Raw genomic sequence first — 16202 nt, forward strand, 5'->3', positions numbered from 1 at the left:
ACGGAGACATCCTCGGACAGCGCTGGCTCTTCGGCTTTGAAACGGAGATCTGCACCGCCCCCTAGAGTCTGGAACGACTAGCACAGATGTGCTTTATCTTTACCTAAATGTGGGATATTTTGTTTTTTCTTCCGTTTAGAGATCAAAGCATCTCTCTTGCAGCTCTTATCACTGGAGCAGGTTCTTTTCTGTGATAATAACACAGCCCTAAATTGTGACCCTCCGGGATGAATTCCTGCACTGCCAACACTTTGTGTTGTTCACAATCTTTTAAACCCCCCCCACTGTACATACACATGCCCACATATCAAATAGAGTCTTCTCATTTCCATAGCAACTCCCACCGGCGCCCTTTTCCTATTGCACCTGCGATCAAAATGAAATTTAAATTTTACCACCATCCCCATCCCCACCCCAAAAAAATTGAAATAAAAATGGCACAGGGTGGGTGGGTGGGGGCAGAGGTTTGCAATGACTTCTCGCCCCCTTCTTCTTCTGCTCCAGCAACAAAGCATCGGTTTGAAGAGAGATGAAGTTGTCAGATTGGGGGGGGGGGGACGGCTTCGATCACGTTGGGAGGTTGTTTTTGTTTTTTTAAAAGGAGCTTTTAAAGGTTTTATCTTTCAGGAGAAAAGAGCCTTGACAGCCCAGATTTCTTTTGGAGGAGGGGAGAGAGAGGTCTCTTTCTTTCTTTCTCTTTTTCTTTCTCTTTCTCCCTCTTTCTTTCCCTCTCTCTCTCTCTCTCTCGTTCCTCTTTCTTTCTCTCTCTTTCCTTTCTCTCTCTTTCCTCTTTCTCTCTCTTTCCTTTCTCTCTCTCTCTTTCCTATTTTTTCTGTCTCTCTGTCTCTCTCTCTTTGCAAAGAGACAGCTTAAACCCCTTGGGCTGGCTAACTGGCTTTCTGCACACGCTCAGGAGCGTCGTTAGCTCCCCACCGCTTTTGTGCGTGGTTCTTCTTCTAGTGGGCGGTGTAGTTTCACACACACACACACACCCCTTGGGAAACGGGGCGGTGGGGGAGGCTGCCTTACCTGCTCGCCGGTGGCTGAGTCACATTAGCTCTCCGCCCCTTTCCGCGCCGTGCCTCCCCCCCCCCCCCCGATCCCCTCCCCCGGGCCCTGGATCCGCGCTCCTTCCCTCTCCCCGCGGGCGCTTCCCTTCGGCTCCTCCGCCTTCTGGCTCTCCCCAGCGCCATCCTAAACCCAAGCCGGCGCTTCGATCCGCTTCTTCTCCGCCTCGGGGGGGTGGGGGAGGGAGAGGAGGCGGGGCGGGGGTGGGTCTGGGGTCTCCACGGGTGCTTTGGCAAGCCTTCGCCCGCGGGGCGCGCCTCCTCGTCACCCCGAAGGAAATTGACCAGATCTGGGTGCCAATTGACCCGATCTGAGTGCCATTGATCAGATCTGGGTGCCATTGACCAACCCTACCGGCTGAAATTGACCCGACCTGGCTGTAAGTCCCCAGCTCGGCTTCCCAATTGACCAGCGGCAGCTGCGCCTGCCAAGCTCCCGGCGGCTTGCGAGGTGGATGGAGACGCTGATCGGGGATCGCCCCAGCTCCGCCCGGAGAAGGCGAGCAGGAAGCTCGGATTATTATGGGCTTGGACAGCTGCTGAACGACACCGGGGAGGCGGCGTTGGCGGCGGCGTTGCTGCTCCCTTGGCCAGCCCTGAGCTCCTCCACCTGCCGCCTCTTCTTCTTCTTCTTCTTCTTCTTCTTCTTCTTCATCCTCCTCCTCCTCTCGTAGCGGTTCCCCAAGCCCCGGGCCTTGATCGCACCCCCCCCCGCCTTTTTTCCTCGCCCGGCTCCTTAGAAACAGGATGCGTGGAAAACCATGATGCTGGAGAGCCAGGTAAGACGCGATGGAGAAGACCTGGCAGGGAAGGGAAGGGGCTGGTGGGGAGGGGTCTGCGTCCTCACCACCCTCGCCGTGTTGAGGGGTGTGCTGGGGGGCTCAGGAGGTTGGCCCCGGCGGCGTTCGGCTTCCCGACGGGAGGAATCGCCTTCTCCTTCCCACCTGGTCCCTAAGCTCGGCTTGGTACGTGTGAATGCAGCTGTCGGGGCTTGGGGGTCGCCGGGGAAGCCCGGATTTGCATTTGGGGAAAAGGGTGGGGGTGGGGAGCCCTGGAGGATAGACAGGTCCCCCTCGCCTGGAAAGAGGAACTGGGAAAGGGAAACTGGGAACAGCTGGGGAAGACCCAGTCTTAGCCACAGGGCTAAGACTGTTCCCAAGGATTCATTAGAACAGGCTTTAATTGTGGGGGTGGGGTGGTTAAAGCAAGGGACACACACACACACACACACCACAGTGGTCATTGCATTGGGGATGTTGGTGGGGTGGACTAGATGATCCTTAGAGGCCTTCGGACTCGGGTGACATTTTTATTCCATAGAAACGGAAAAGGAACTTAGATCCGTCTTTATTTTCAAGCCCAGGGATCATCAGCCCCACTGCTGGGCCCTTGGGGGTCCGTAGTGAGCCCCCTCCCACCTGCAAATTACAGGTAGTCCTCAACTTACAGCCGCAGTTGAGCTCAACGTTTATGTCGCTAAGCAAGAAATTTGTTCAGTGACTTTTACGACTTTTCTTGCCACGTTCGGTGAATCACTGCAGATGTTGAGTTAGAAACACGGTCATTAAGTGAATCACTGCAGATGTTAAGTTAGAAACATGTCGTTAAGTGATCGGGCTTCCCCATGGACTTTGCTTGTCAGAAGGTCGCCAAATCGCATGACCCCGGGGACGCTGTGACCATCATAAACACGAGTCAGTGGCCAAGCGTCTTGATCATGTGGACCACGGAGACCCTAAAGTGTGCAAAAAACGGCCCTAAGTCACTTTTTCCCCTAGTGCCGTAGTCATTTTGAACAGTCACTAAATGAACTGCCTGTACCAGTAGGTAGGAATGGAGGATGAGGGAATGTGTGGGGGGGGTTTGAAGCTTTTAGGGGGTCATCCCCAGATCTCAAATTGTGCCTAGTGGAATATTGGGGCTCCCAAATCAACCCCACAAAGCTGTGGGATGCGACGCACTTAAATTCCCAACCTTCTTGCTACCTTCGTGATTGGAGTAAGAATTACCTTGGAAACGTTAAAAGAGTGCGTTGGCTGGTTTGCTAAATCTTGAATTTGGCTTCCAGATGGATGAGAAACTTGAAAGATGATATCATAGATGATATTATTATTATTATTATATACTTTATGCATTAAAGATGAAACTCAGTCGACTGAACATTTAAAGATGTGTCACAAATACCAGTGACTGGTGCTAATGGTTGATACGGTTTGATGCCAGCATCCTAAGTATCAACCAAGGACCTTCTTAAAATATACGCTGTTCCGAGTAGCGCGGTTTTTTGCAGTTCCGCTGGTGTTATTGCAGGAAGCTGCAATTGGTTGATGTATTTTATAAAATTCTTGGACATGGTGCCAAGTGCCCCGATGACAATGGGTACCACTGTTACTTGTTTCATCCATAATCGCGTAGTTTCGATGGCCAGGTCGCGATATTTCGTGATTTTTTTTCCAGTTCTTTTTCTTCGACTCTGGCGTCTCCTGGTACAGCGCTATCAATCAACTGTACACTTCGGTTTTCGACAACCGTGATATGTGGCGTGTTGTGCTCCAAATGACGAATCCGTCTGTATTCGAAAGTCCCACCAAGATCTTCACCTTCTTATTTTCAGTAACTTTTTCCACTTTATGTTCCCACGACTTTTCAGATACAGGCAGCGTGTATTTTTTACATACTGACCAGTGGATTAATGCAGCAATTCAATCATGTCTCTATTGGTGTTTATTGTTGTTGTTATCATTATTATTATTTGGTTAATCTTTGGTGAGATTCACAGCCTTTGGGGCTGGTTGGTAGCTCAACAGCTCGAGTCCTAACCAAGGACCTAGGTAACATCGGAGGATATAAGTTGTTCCAAGTAGGATGGTTTTTTGTAGAATCAGAATGTTCAAATCTGATAAATTTAGAATTTTCAAATAGCGAGGTAGCCCTTTAGGCATTGCTCCAAGGGCTCCAATTACAATTGGGACCACACACGATTTCTTTTTCCAAAGTTGCTCAATTTAAATTTGCAAGTCCCGATATTTTGTGATTATTATTATTATTGTTGTTGTTGTTCTTGTTGTTGTCATTATCATTATCATCACCATCCTTCAGAGTTAAGGCACAAAGAGCCCCACCCATAGAGAGATCCTTTCTTGGGGTGGGGAGGAAAATGGGAATTCAGCTGCTTTTTTTGGGGCTTAGCCAAATAAGCACCTTGGCTGCTGACGTCAGCTGGAGCCAACCAGGCCTGTGTCAACCTGTGCTGTGTTGTTGTGCTGTGTCTGAACGGGGCCAAACGGCACCATCAGGGTTTAATTTCGGCTGTCAAAACAACCTGAAGTCGTGCCTGGGATCTACGTCTGGGAAGAGAGGATTAGTTGACGGCAACATCGGAGAAAACATTTCCGTGGACAGAATTCGGAGTAACAGAATTGGAAGGGGCCTTGGAGGTCTTCTAGTCCAACTCCCTTGCTCAAGCAGGAGACCCTATACAGGATTCAGGATTACTAACGGTTCTTTTGTTGAAACTCTAGAAAGAGGGCAGAGAAGAGCAACCAAGAGGATTAGGGGACTGGAGGGTAAAACATATGAAGAACGGTTGCATGAACTGGGTATGTCTAGTTTAATAGAAAGATGGACTAGGGGAGACATGATAGCAGTCTTCCAATATCTTCCCCAAAGAAGAGGGAGTCAAACTATTTTCCAAAGCACCTGAGGGTAGAACAAGAAGCAATGGGTGGAAACTAATCAAGGAGAGAAGCCACTTAGAACTAAGGAGAAAATTCCTGACAGTTAGAACAATTAATCAGTGGAACAACTTGCCTCCAGAAGTTGTGAATGCTTCCAATGGAAGTTTTCAAGAAGATGTTGGATAACCATTTGTCTGAAGTGGTGTAGGGTTTCCTGCCTAGGCAGGGGGTTGGACTAGAAGACCTCCAAGGTCCCTTCCAACTCTCTAGTCTAGTCTAGTCTAGTCTAGTCTAGTCTATTCTTTCTATATTCCATTCTATTCTATTCTTTCTATATTCTATTCTATTCTATTCTATTCTATTCTATTCTATTCTAAATTATTCCTGATTTGGCCAGAAGGTGGCGCCAGCTGCTTTGTTGTAAGATGCAAAATACCTACTAAAAAGAACAATTTGTTCTGACATTTTATAATGACTAAATACTTCAATGGGAGACAACAAGGGCCAGTGAATCACCATTTCGTATTTCTGGCTTCTTTGAAGTAGCTGAAACACTCTGCATTCCAGATCATGCCTTTCTGGTCCCAGCTCATCCTCGAAACTGGGGATATTTTGGGGGGGCAAGCTTGATTGACACATGGCAGAAAGCAATAACTTCCTGAGAAGGATTAATCAGTGGAACGACTTGCCACCGGAAGATGTGAATGATCCAACGCTGGAAGTTTACAAGAAGAGATTGGACAACCATTTGTCTGAAATGGTGTAGGGTTTCCTGCTTCAGCAGGGGGTTGGACTAGAAGACCTTCAAGGTCCCTTCCAGCTCTGTTATTCTGTTACTAGCTCGATACCAGTGCTTCGCAACGAAACTATTTGATCGGGCTATGCAGGAGAAATTTGGTTCATAATCCATTGGCTCAGTGGTGGTTGGTGATTGAAACACTTAAGGGAATATCGCTCCTGCCGCCTTGAGTCCGGAAGCAGTTCCATAGGTGGAAGGAGTAGACATTCAGTACCCTAAGGAGACCCAGACCGCTCCTGAGTGAAGGAATGGAACGTCTGCCCGTTTGAACTGAGGTAACAAAATGTGAGGCAACTGGCAGTTGGAACAGAGTTCTTTTCAGGTGGGGAGGGGGAGTAGAACTCCTTAGCATGAGAACATGTTAATTACTGTATAAGAAATCCTAATGATGCGTTAGTCATTTCAAAAAATCCTTTCTTAGCGAGCACCTAGAAGCCAAGAGGAACATACGTGCCAAATTTCAAGTTTGTAGGCTTTACGGTTCTGGAGATTTCGTGATGAGCGTATTTGGCTTTATATTGGCCAAGACAATCTCAATCTTACACAGGAAAAGACCCGAATACAACAAGACCAACATATATATATATATCCATTGCTTCTTGTTCCTGCCCTTCAGGTGCTTTGGAGAATTAAAATCAATCCACCCCATACAAGAGCCAAGCCTTCGCCATAGCCCCCTTGCAAAAGGGTGAAGTTTCCCTCCGACTTTAAAGGAAGGGCATTTTAAAAATAGCCCGCCACCTTCCTGTTTTTTTGCTTTTAACTTCCCAGTCTGCGCTCAAGGTTGGGGATTTCCTGGTGTTTCCCTGATTGACTTTCGGAATTCGGTTTGCCTTCAGAAGGATCCGTTTGTGGTCTCTTGACTGCTTCATTTTCTGAGATTCAGCCAACTGTGGTTGTCTGCTGCCATCTTCTGCCCACCTAACACATCTGTACATCCAATGGAAAAGGAAGAGGAGGAGGGGGAAAGGATAATAATACTGATTTTTTTTTTAAATAAAATAAAATAATAGCTTCGCAGCACAAACTGATAAAAACACAGCCTCTGATAAGCCAGGTGTGACTGTCACTATAAAAGAGCAAATGTAGAAAATGTGTTGCAAATATATGAAAGATTGAAAAGACAGAGGTAAATGACCTGTTAAGTTAGTACAGGGAGTCCTCGACCTACGACCACAACTGACACCAACATTTCTGTAGTTAAGTAAGATGTTTGTTGGGTGGGTTTTGCCCCATTTTACGACTTTTCTTGTCGAAGGAAGGAAGGAAGGAAGGAAGGAAGGAAGGAAGGAAGGAAGGAAGGAAGGAAGGAAAGGTAGGGAAAGGAAGGGAAGGATAAGGAAAGGAAAGGAAAGGAAAGGAAGGATAGGGAAAGGAAGGGGAGGGAAGGGAAGGGAAGGATAAGGAAAGGAAAGGAAAAGAAGGATAGGGAAAGGAAAGGAAAGGAAGGGGAGGGAAGGGAAGGGAAAGAAAGAAAGAAAGAAGAAAAAGAGATCAAAAAAGCAAGAGAAAGAAAGAATTAAAGAAAGAAAAGAAAAGAATCAGGTTTCTCCAAATGCGACGTTTATTTGAATAGAGCTCATATGCAGCTATCCCAAACCCCAAACACACATTGGTTATTTTTCTTTTAAATTGTCCTGTTTTTGCCCACCTACAAAGTGCCAGGATCCCGCTGATTTTACTCCTCAGCCGAGGATTTATTGCCTCGCTTCCTTTTCCAGTTCTGAGCTTGGTTTGGCCATCGGTCAAAGAAAATATTTTTCGGGAGGCAGGCTTGACGTCAAGAGCCGCGAGGTGACCGCCTGGCCAAATGCGAAAAACCGTGTTTTGATTTCTCCCAAGAGGGAGATGAACAAGGGGAGTTCACCTAGATATAAAATTACAAAGAGAGAGGAAAGCGAGTAGACTGGCAGCTCCTTGCGATGGGTTTACCAGGGACAGAGAGAGAGACAGAGAGAAACAGACAGAGAGACAGACAGAGACAGAGAGGGAGGGAGAAAGAGGGAGAGACCATGGCATGGAGAGAGAGAGTGGGAGAGAGGGAGAGAGACAGACAGAGATATAGAGACAGACAGAATGACAGACAGAGGGGGGGAGGGAGGTTGCATTTCATGGCATGTTAACCAGGTCAATTGAAGGCTCATTCATGCCAAGCTTGATTAATGTTTCCCTTGGTGAGATTCATGCACGAAGCTATTGTTAAATTCTAGGTCACTGTCTTCGGTAAACCTAGGGAAACAGCGTAAATCAGTAACAAGGTTAACAATCTGAATGTGTGAATGAGCCCTTCTAAGATTTTTTAGGCTACTGAAAGCCCGGGGAAACGGATGCTTTCTCGCCATCACCTTCCATTTTGATCTGTTTCGAATAATCCTACATCAATTTTGGTTCTCCCCCCCCCCCGCCCCCAATCTCTGATAGAGAACCCCACAGGCCAGGATTGGCGTTAGAGGTATAAACCGAATTTGAGAGGCTTCGTATTTTGCGACTGAGGTTGTTAAAAGGACGTGGGTACTCCAGGTTGGCACCGCGCGCTACTTCCGAACAATTTCCTCCACCACCACCACCACCCTTGCACGCACGAGGGGCGTCCCCGGCCCCATCGAACGCTTTGTAAGCATGGCAACGTTGAATGTGGCTGTCTCCATGACAACCAGTGTGTGGTACCCAGCATGAAAGATGGAGAAGGACGGGAAAACCCGTTGCTGAATTGTGTGTGGGGGTGGGGGGTGGGGGGCGGGTTTCCCTCCCCCATTTTTTTTTGTTTTTTACAACCTAATCTGACAGCGTCCCCTTTCGTTCGGTCATATTTGTTGGGACGATTTGTGAAAAATGCCTACAAATGATCGTTTTTGGAACCAGGCCTTCCTGTCTTCTTTGCAGTGGGGAGGGGGGGTAATAATTTCCCCCGTTTTGAACCCCCACAAATCTGTTGGCTCTCTCTTGCAAATCGCCCTTGCCTTGCCGTTTGAAAAAAGATAAACAGTCATAACGCAACTCGACAGGTGGATAAAAAGGTCAAACCCAACGCGTACATCTCTGACTGTGCTATGAACCGTAAGAATACATCAGTCAAGTGCAAAAGGCAGCTTCACAGGGAACAGCTGACATCCTGCACGGAATATCTGAAACGCCATCAAACTGTAACATCTGCCTAGTCCAGGTTCCTTGGGAAGGACCTCGATAGACGGTCAAAAAACACCAAATCCAGTCTAAACATCTGGCTGCAAGGAACCATAAACAATACATCATACAAATTAGACCCTTTGCGCTACAGATAAATGAATAAGAAGGAAGAGGAGGAGGTGAAGAAGGAGAAGGAGGTGAAGAAGGAGGAGGAGGAAGAAGAGGAGAAGAAGAAGACAGATATGAGAAAGAGGAAGGAGGAGGAGGAGGTGAAGAAGGAGAAGGAGGAGAAGGAAGGATGAGGAGGAGGAAGAGGAGGAGGAGAAGAAGACAGATATGAGAAAGAGGAAGGAGGAGGAGGAGGAGGTGAAGAAGGAGAAGGGAAAGAGGAGGAGGAGGAGGAGGAGGAGGAGGAGGAGGGATACAAAATGAAGAAGCTCAAATGCTCATGGACTTTAGAATTCCAACAGGCGCATGGATTTAACAGTTGTCTATAAGATAAGACAAAAAAAAGTATGAATAGTGGATGTGGCCTAGAGACAGCAGAATGGCAGAAAAAAGAACTGGAGAAAATAGAATAGAATGGAATGGAATGGAATAACAGAATTGGAAGGGACCTTGAAGGTCTTCTAGTCCAACTCTCTGCCTAGGCAGGAAACCCTACATCACTTCAGACAAAGGGTTATCTAATCTCTTCTTAAAGGCTTCCAGTGTTGGGGCATTCACAACTTCTGGAGGCAAGCAGTTCCACTGATTAATTGTTCTAACTGTCAGGAAGTTTCTCCTCAGTTCTAAGTTGCTTCTCTCCTTGATTAGTTTCCACCCATTGTTTCTTTTTCCTGCCCTCAGGTGCTTTGGAGAATAGTTTGACTCCCTCTTCTTTGTGGCAGCCCCTGAGATATTGGAAGACTGCTATTATGTCTCCCCTGGACCTTCTTTTCATTAAACTAGATACACCCAGTTTCTACAACCGTTCTTCAAATGTTTTAGTCTCCAGTCCCCTCATCCTCTTCGTTGCTCTTCTCTGCACTCTTTCCAGAGTCTCCACATCTTTTCTACATTGTGGCACAAATCACAAAGCACGAATTGTCCATGGAGATTCTTGGACATCCAGGTCATGGTTATTGTCCCAAAGGTGTTATTTTTTTTCCAAGGGGCAACTGTATTTTTCTGGTTTTCCTTTGAAGACATTTCGCTTCTCATCCGAGTTTCTTCTTCAGTTTCCCCGACATCCAATCAGACGAAGCTTCAGCAATCCCCGCAAAGGGCTGCCTAGAAACATTCCTGGTTCCCGGGCCTCTCCCCCCCCCTTACCAGAAACAATTTTAAAAAAACTGCTGAGAAATGGGAACCCAGAAATAGCTGCATGTATAATTGCTTTCCCCCCCCCCTCCCCAATGCGCTTATCTCTTTGAAAGGCTGTTTCAATAATCATTTTTTATTTCTCCTTTTCGGTGAGCCGAGCAGGCAACTTCGCAAACTCACCTGGGCACTTTGGACCCGCGTCCAAATGCCAACCCCTGATGGCACCCATGTTTGGATTTTGAACGCCTTCTCTCGTAAAACCTGCCCAGTGCAAGATTGGAGAGAGAAGGAAACAGAGGTGGGGCAAAAAAAAAAAAAAACCCAGATAATGCCCCATTCTTTTTAGTAATTGGAAGCACTGGTAGGATTTCTAGCAAGGGCTCCCCAGCCGAACTGCTTTCTCTCCCAGTCTTGAAAAAGAAGGGAGAGATCATTTTTTCCCCCTTAGGTTTAGGTTTAAGTTTATTAAATTTATAGACCGCCCCCTCTCCCCGCAGGGACTCGGGGCGGTGTACAGACCGTTCATATATAAAAACAACAAAACAAGACATAAAACACCAGACAGAACCACGCAAACATACAGTCTGTATATATAACCCAAACGAATTAAATAATTAAAACAATTCTAAAACCAATTTAAAATCCCAAGATTTAAAATTTAGAAAGCCATCCAGGAAGGTCAGTAATGAGTGTTACTTGTAATTACAATTAGGCCAGGCCGGCTAGTCGAAACAGGTGGGTCTTGAGTTTCTTACGGAAGAAGATAAGGGCACAAGAAACCATTTCTTGTGCTTTGGGCACAAGAAACCATTGGTTGCCCTCTGACACCACTGGTGACATCGCCAGATCTCGCCGCTTTAGCAGAGTAAGGAAGATACTCAGAGAGGATTCACGCCCTGGTCAGTGTCTCTTTGCACATCAGGCAGAAGGCATCAAAGTAGAGCCAGCCGAACAAACAGGTTTAAAGATAGTTTCTATCCTTGGGCTGTGAGACTTTTAAATACAACCACAATCACTCCAGGCACACGCTACTTTTCTTTCTTTTCCTTTCTTTTTTCGTTTTCTGTTAGAATTTTGCACCTGTGAGGTTCAAACCAATTCCGTTGCATTTAAGTACAATGACAATAAAGATTATACTTCTACTTTTCATCTTTTTTGGCAATGGATTGCGAGCGAGGGGTTCGACGGGTCCTTAATGTGGCTTCTTGGCCATCCCAGGTCATGCGTGCGCGTTGAATGCTTCCCTTTCCTTTGGAATGAACGGATGTTTAGGGTGGAAACTTCCTGCAAACTTTGTTCCCCGTCGGTGGGGAACACACTTCCTTGTCATGTCCCCCCCTGTTCTGTTGATGACTTTAACCTGGGTTAAAGGTGATCGGGGAAACAGCCCGTGGATTCAAAACAACGCCAGTTTGGTTGTTTTGGGGCCTGGAAATGGGGTTGGGTAGAGATGTAGTTAGCGGAGAGATGGTGCAGTTACAAGTCGTGGGCAAATGAAATTGCACCTCCCATTTTGCAAGTAGGTTGTGATTGGAGGCGTGTTGTGTTGGGGCAGAGTAGTAGCCAAATCGTGTTTACATCGTGCTCTGTAAGCTTGGTGGTTTTCTTGCAGACGTTTCATGAGCCAACTAGGTAATATCATCAGTGCTAGAAGGGAGTGGGGCTTTCCGTTTATGTATAGAAGCTCTGAGCTTGGCGGTTTTCTTGCAGACGTTTCATGGCCCAACTAGGTAATATCATCAGTGCTAGAAGGGAACAGAGTTTCAGAGAGAGGAGGAGTGTAGGTGCTCTCAGAACTTGTTTTCTTGCAGACGTTTCATTACCCAACTAGGTAACACTATCAGTTACCTGATGATGTTACTTAGTTAGGTCACGAAACGTTTATGATGCCTGTCTCCTTTTCTCTCTCCTTTCTCTCCCCCCCTTTCTCTCTCTCCCAATATTTCTCTTTCTCTCACTCTCCTTCTCTTTTCCTCTCCATTCTCTCTCTCCCTCTTTCTCTCTCCCTCCCCTTTCTCTCGCCCCCTCTTTCTCTCTCTCCATCTCTCTCTTTCTTTCCATCCCTTCCACCCTCTCTCCCCCTTTCTCTCTCTTCATCTCTCTCTTTCTCTCCCTCCCTCTCTCCCCCTTTCTCTCTCCCTCTCCTTTCTCCCCTGTTTTCTCTCTTTTTCTTTCCATCCCTTCCTCCCTCTCTCTCCCCCGCTTTCTCTCTCTCCATCTCCCTCTTTCTCTCCATCCCTTCCTCCCTCTCTCCCCCTTTCTCTCTCTCCCCCTTTCTCTCTTTCCCCCCCTTTCTCTCTCTCTGTTTTTTTCTTCCCCACTTTCTCTTCCTCCATCTCTCTCTCTCTCTCTGTTTGGCAGCAGGGGATGCCCAGCGTAGGCTTTTCCTGCAGAAATGCAGAGCTAGGGAATATGAATTCAGGTTTCCCACCCCTACCGTGCCCTTGACGGTGAGAGAGGGCGTTCCCCTTTCCAGCGAGGAGGGGGATGAGAGCTGGAGGGGGGGAAGAGAAAGAGAAGGAGAACGTGGCTGCGTCAACCTCCTTTCTCCCCCCCCCTCCTCCCTCCCCCTGGACCATTTTTGTGCTTTCTCTGCCATGGATGACTGCAGACTCCCAGCCTTGCAGTAGCCAGACCCAAAAGGAAGGGACCTGTTGTGCCTTGGGAAACAATGCAGAGCCTCAGCCGGAGTGCCCAGCCTTTGGCGGAGAAGGCTGGGGAGCTGCTGGGGGCAGCAGGAATCCGGGGGAAGCCCAGCCGAGGGAAAGCAGGTTGAGCCTCAAAGGAGGTGCCTTCCCCTGCCTGCTTCCCTCCCTGCCAGAGGCGGGGACGGGATCCCTGATGACCCACAGCCCGGGCACGCAGCCGACGGAAACGACTCACTGATGCCGCCTTTGGGATCGCCCCGGAGAGCTTCTCCTGCTGCGGTGGTGATGCTGGCGGACGCCGCCGTGCCTGTTGGCAACCTGTTTCCGGGGCTCTAAGGCGAGGGAAGGTGTGGGGGCAACCCTCCATCCACCAGGTTCCAGGTGGGAGAACAGGAACGTGGCAGGCAGGAGGATGGAGGGCAAACCTTTATTCAGCATGCAGAAGGCGTTGGTGCAACCGTTCCAGATGTGCATGTTAGACATCCCCTTGAGCGTGCAAGACGACGATGTGAGTAGCCGGTTGTATGTGCGTGTGGGGGGGGGAGGAGAGTTTGGGCAAGGTGGGGAAGGAAGCCTTGGGGAAGGGGTGGGGGGAAAGAAGGCTTTTCTCCCCACACATCCTTCCCACTCCTGCCTTGCCAGAGAAGTTTTCCGCAGCTGCCTTTGTATGCAGCTGCAGCTGGCCAACATTTCAACTCAGTTGGCTAAAGGGTTTTTTTGGGATTTTTTCCCTGGCAGGGGAAAAAAAAAACACTGCCCGTCGTGCCACCCGTTCACCCAAACTCACCTCGCCCAAAAGGCTCTGAAACCGCCAGGAAGCCCCGCGGGAGAGAGGAGAGGATGAGTCCTGGGTGCAAGAGATCCCTAGTCATAGGCGCGGCTTGAGGGAAACACCGAGGTTGGGCCTTGTGTTTATTTATTTTATCTATAAAATTTATAGCCGTCGCCCCCCCCTTACCCCCTGTCGTGCCTCGCAGGTAACTCTGCCAAAGGGAGCGGCATTCGAGGCTACTCCCAGTCTGGTTCGAGGGATTTCATCCTGCTGATTAATCGCCTTATTAACTCACTCTTATTAACACTCCCGTGACTTCTCCCAGCTTCTGCCCACCGAGCAGTTCGAAAGCAGGTCAAAAGCGCAAGTAGATAAATAGGAACCGCCTTTGGTGGGAAGGGAACAGCATTCCGTGCGCCTTCGGGCGTTGAGTCGAAGACCCCCGGAGACGTCCTCGGACAGCGCTGGCTCTTGGGCTTTGAAACGGAGATCAGCACTGCCCCCTAGAGTCGGGAACGGCTAGCACAGATGTGCAAGGGGAACCTTTAAGGGCAGAATATGGAGAGCGGTTCTTAATGGTTGTGTGATTGTAAGTTGAGGACTATTTGTCTGTTGTGAGTCTCACTGTCCACATTTGTTCTCAACCTGGGCGCTTAATGGATGTAATGATCTTGCCTCCAGAAGTTACGGGTGCTCCCATCACTGGAGGCTTTCAAGAAGAGACTGGATAGCAACCTGTCTGGAATGATATAAGAATAAGATCTCCTGCTTGAGCCTTGGGGTTGGACTAGAAGACCTCCAAGGTCCTTTCCAAGACTGTTATTCTGTGTTCTATAATTAACCAGTGAAACGACTTGCCGGCTCCATCACTAGATGTTTTCAAGAACAGACTGGACCGCTTCTTGTCTGGGATGGTTTAGGTCTTTAGGATCTCCTGCTTTTGCAGGGGGTTGGACTAGATGACCTCCAAGGTCCCTCCCAACCTTGTTATTCTACATTCTATGGACGGAGTTGCACAGCATTTGACTCTTTGGTGCTGAGTTCACCTGAGCAGCAATTTTAAAGGATGCTAGCCCAGAGCATGTACTATTAGTGTGGCTGTGGGAGTCAGAGAAAAGATACAAATTTGGGGGAAATAGGAATGGTCTCAAAATGCATCACTTCGCTCAACCCTCTCCCTCCAAATTTAGGGGATCCTTTTTGGGGGGCCCTCCGATCTTTGGTTGTTTTCCTTGCAGACGTTTCATTGCCCAACTAGATAACAACATCAGGATGAGGGAGTGGGGAGCTTGTTCCCTGTTTATTTTCAATAGCTCACCCTGAAACCAGCGCCCCCGGCACCCAATATCCAGATAAGCAGGGATTGACACCAGACAAACAATCAAGGGGAAAACAATGTGCTAATCAAGGAGAAAACTACACCTCCACCAGGGGAAGCTACTGTAGATAAACGGGGGGCAAACAGCACACTCACTGGCACTGATGATGGTACCTAGTTGGGTCATGAAACGTCTGCAAGAAAGCCACCCAGCTCAGAGAGCACCAAGGACCCCACAGATCAACCCTGGGCTACAACTATTCTCCTTTGTTAATCCTTTTAGACTTTGGTCCATCCGTAGGTGGAGTGGCTTGGATGAGCGCCGTATCATGCAGTTGTACTTACTCCACGGGGAAAATGGCTTCTGATTTTCACACACCCCCCCCCCCCCCCCCCCGTGTTTCTACGTGGCTGGTGAAATGCAGGGATGCATCTCTGGAAGTTTTGATTGTTTTGCCTGGGAGCGAAGGAGATATTGACCCAACCCGTGGCTGAAAAGTTCAGCGTAGACCCGCCCGGAGCTGAATTGGAATCAAATGCGTAAATGAAATCCATGCAACGACGGTCAAAAGTGATCAAAAGTGACCAGGCTTTGAGACAGAATGCACTTAATACCTTTCCCTTTGATATGTTTGAGCCTCCAGTCCCCTAATCATCCTGGTTGCTCTTCTATACATTTTTTTCTGGAGTCCCCACATCCTTTTTATAGTGTGGTGACCAAAACTGGATGCAATACTCCGGGTGTGGTCTTACTAAGGCTTTATAGAGTGGTATTAGCACCTCCCTTGATCTTGATTGCACCTCTCTGTTAATACAACTTCGGATTGCATTGGCTTTGAAAAGAGGGAATGGGAATTTTGGAGTATCCTTCCCCCAGGAGTGGGGAGGGAATATCCTTATGAGTTTATGAAGTGAGTGGCCACTTCTTAAACTCAAAAAAAATCCTCTTTCATCTTTGTGTGTCATTGCTGACCAAAAAAAACACACACCCCATGCATACTGTTTTGCCTTAGGTGTTAAAATCATTTCGCTGTTTCCAGAGCTTTTTGAATTTCTGGTTTAGCTCGCCTTCCTGGTACTTCATGTTCCGTACTGGAGCGGCAAATCATCTTTACGGGGTTCGTTTACGAGTTATTACATTATTGTTTAAAAACGGGTGCTTCGAGCGAGATCTGTCCAGACACAGGCTAGAAAAGCCATTAAAACCGAGGACAATAAAGCGGCATGAAAAAGGAACAGGAGAATTAACACGTCGTAAGATCCACATGAAAAAGGAATGAGAGAATCGTTAAAAACAAATAACGTTAATTATAAAAGAGGAAAGTTGTGGCCGAGCTGGAGACTGACTGGTGTTTCAAACAGATGAAGCAAAGCGTTTTGTTTTCATCTGACTTAAGGATGAATAATGAAGACTTTCCCAAGGCAATTGTGCTGATTTTGGAACTTAGAAACCCACAAGGAAGAAGTTGACAGATCTGCAGCGCTTAAGA

General features: G+C 47.8%; 1 protein-coding gene across 2 annotated transcripts in view; it reads left to right on the forward strand.

Moving 5' to 3' along the window:
• Window positions 1-1735: 1735 nt before the first annotated feature.
• The window catches only part of RALGDS (ral guanine nucleotide dissociation stimulator), a 66848-nt gene continuing 52381 nt past the window's right edge, over window positions 1736-16202 (forward strand). Inside the window, exon 1 of one of the 2 annotated variants that reach the window (XM_081967239.1) lies at window positions 1736-1846. In XM_081967239.1, coding sequence (XP_081823365.1) covers window positions 1829-1846 — 18 coding nt within the window. In that variant the 5' untranslated portion in view covers window positions 1736-1828. Of the gene's footprint in view, window positions 1847-12868; window positions 13131-16202 lie in introns of those variants that run through there. The other variant, XM_081967238.1, reaches the window with a different exon arrangement.

Source organism: Natrix helvetica (genome assembly GCF_964273705.1).
Source record: "Natrix helvetica genome assembly, chromosome: 15".
Classification (NCBI taxonomy): Eukaryota; Metazoa; Chordata; class Lepidosauria; order Squamata; family Natricidae; genus Natrix; species Natrix helvetica.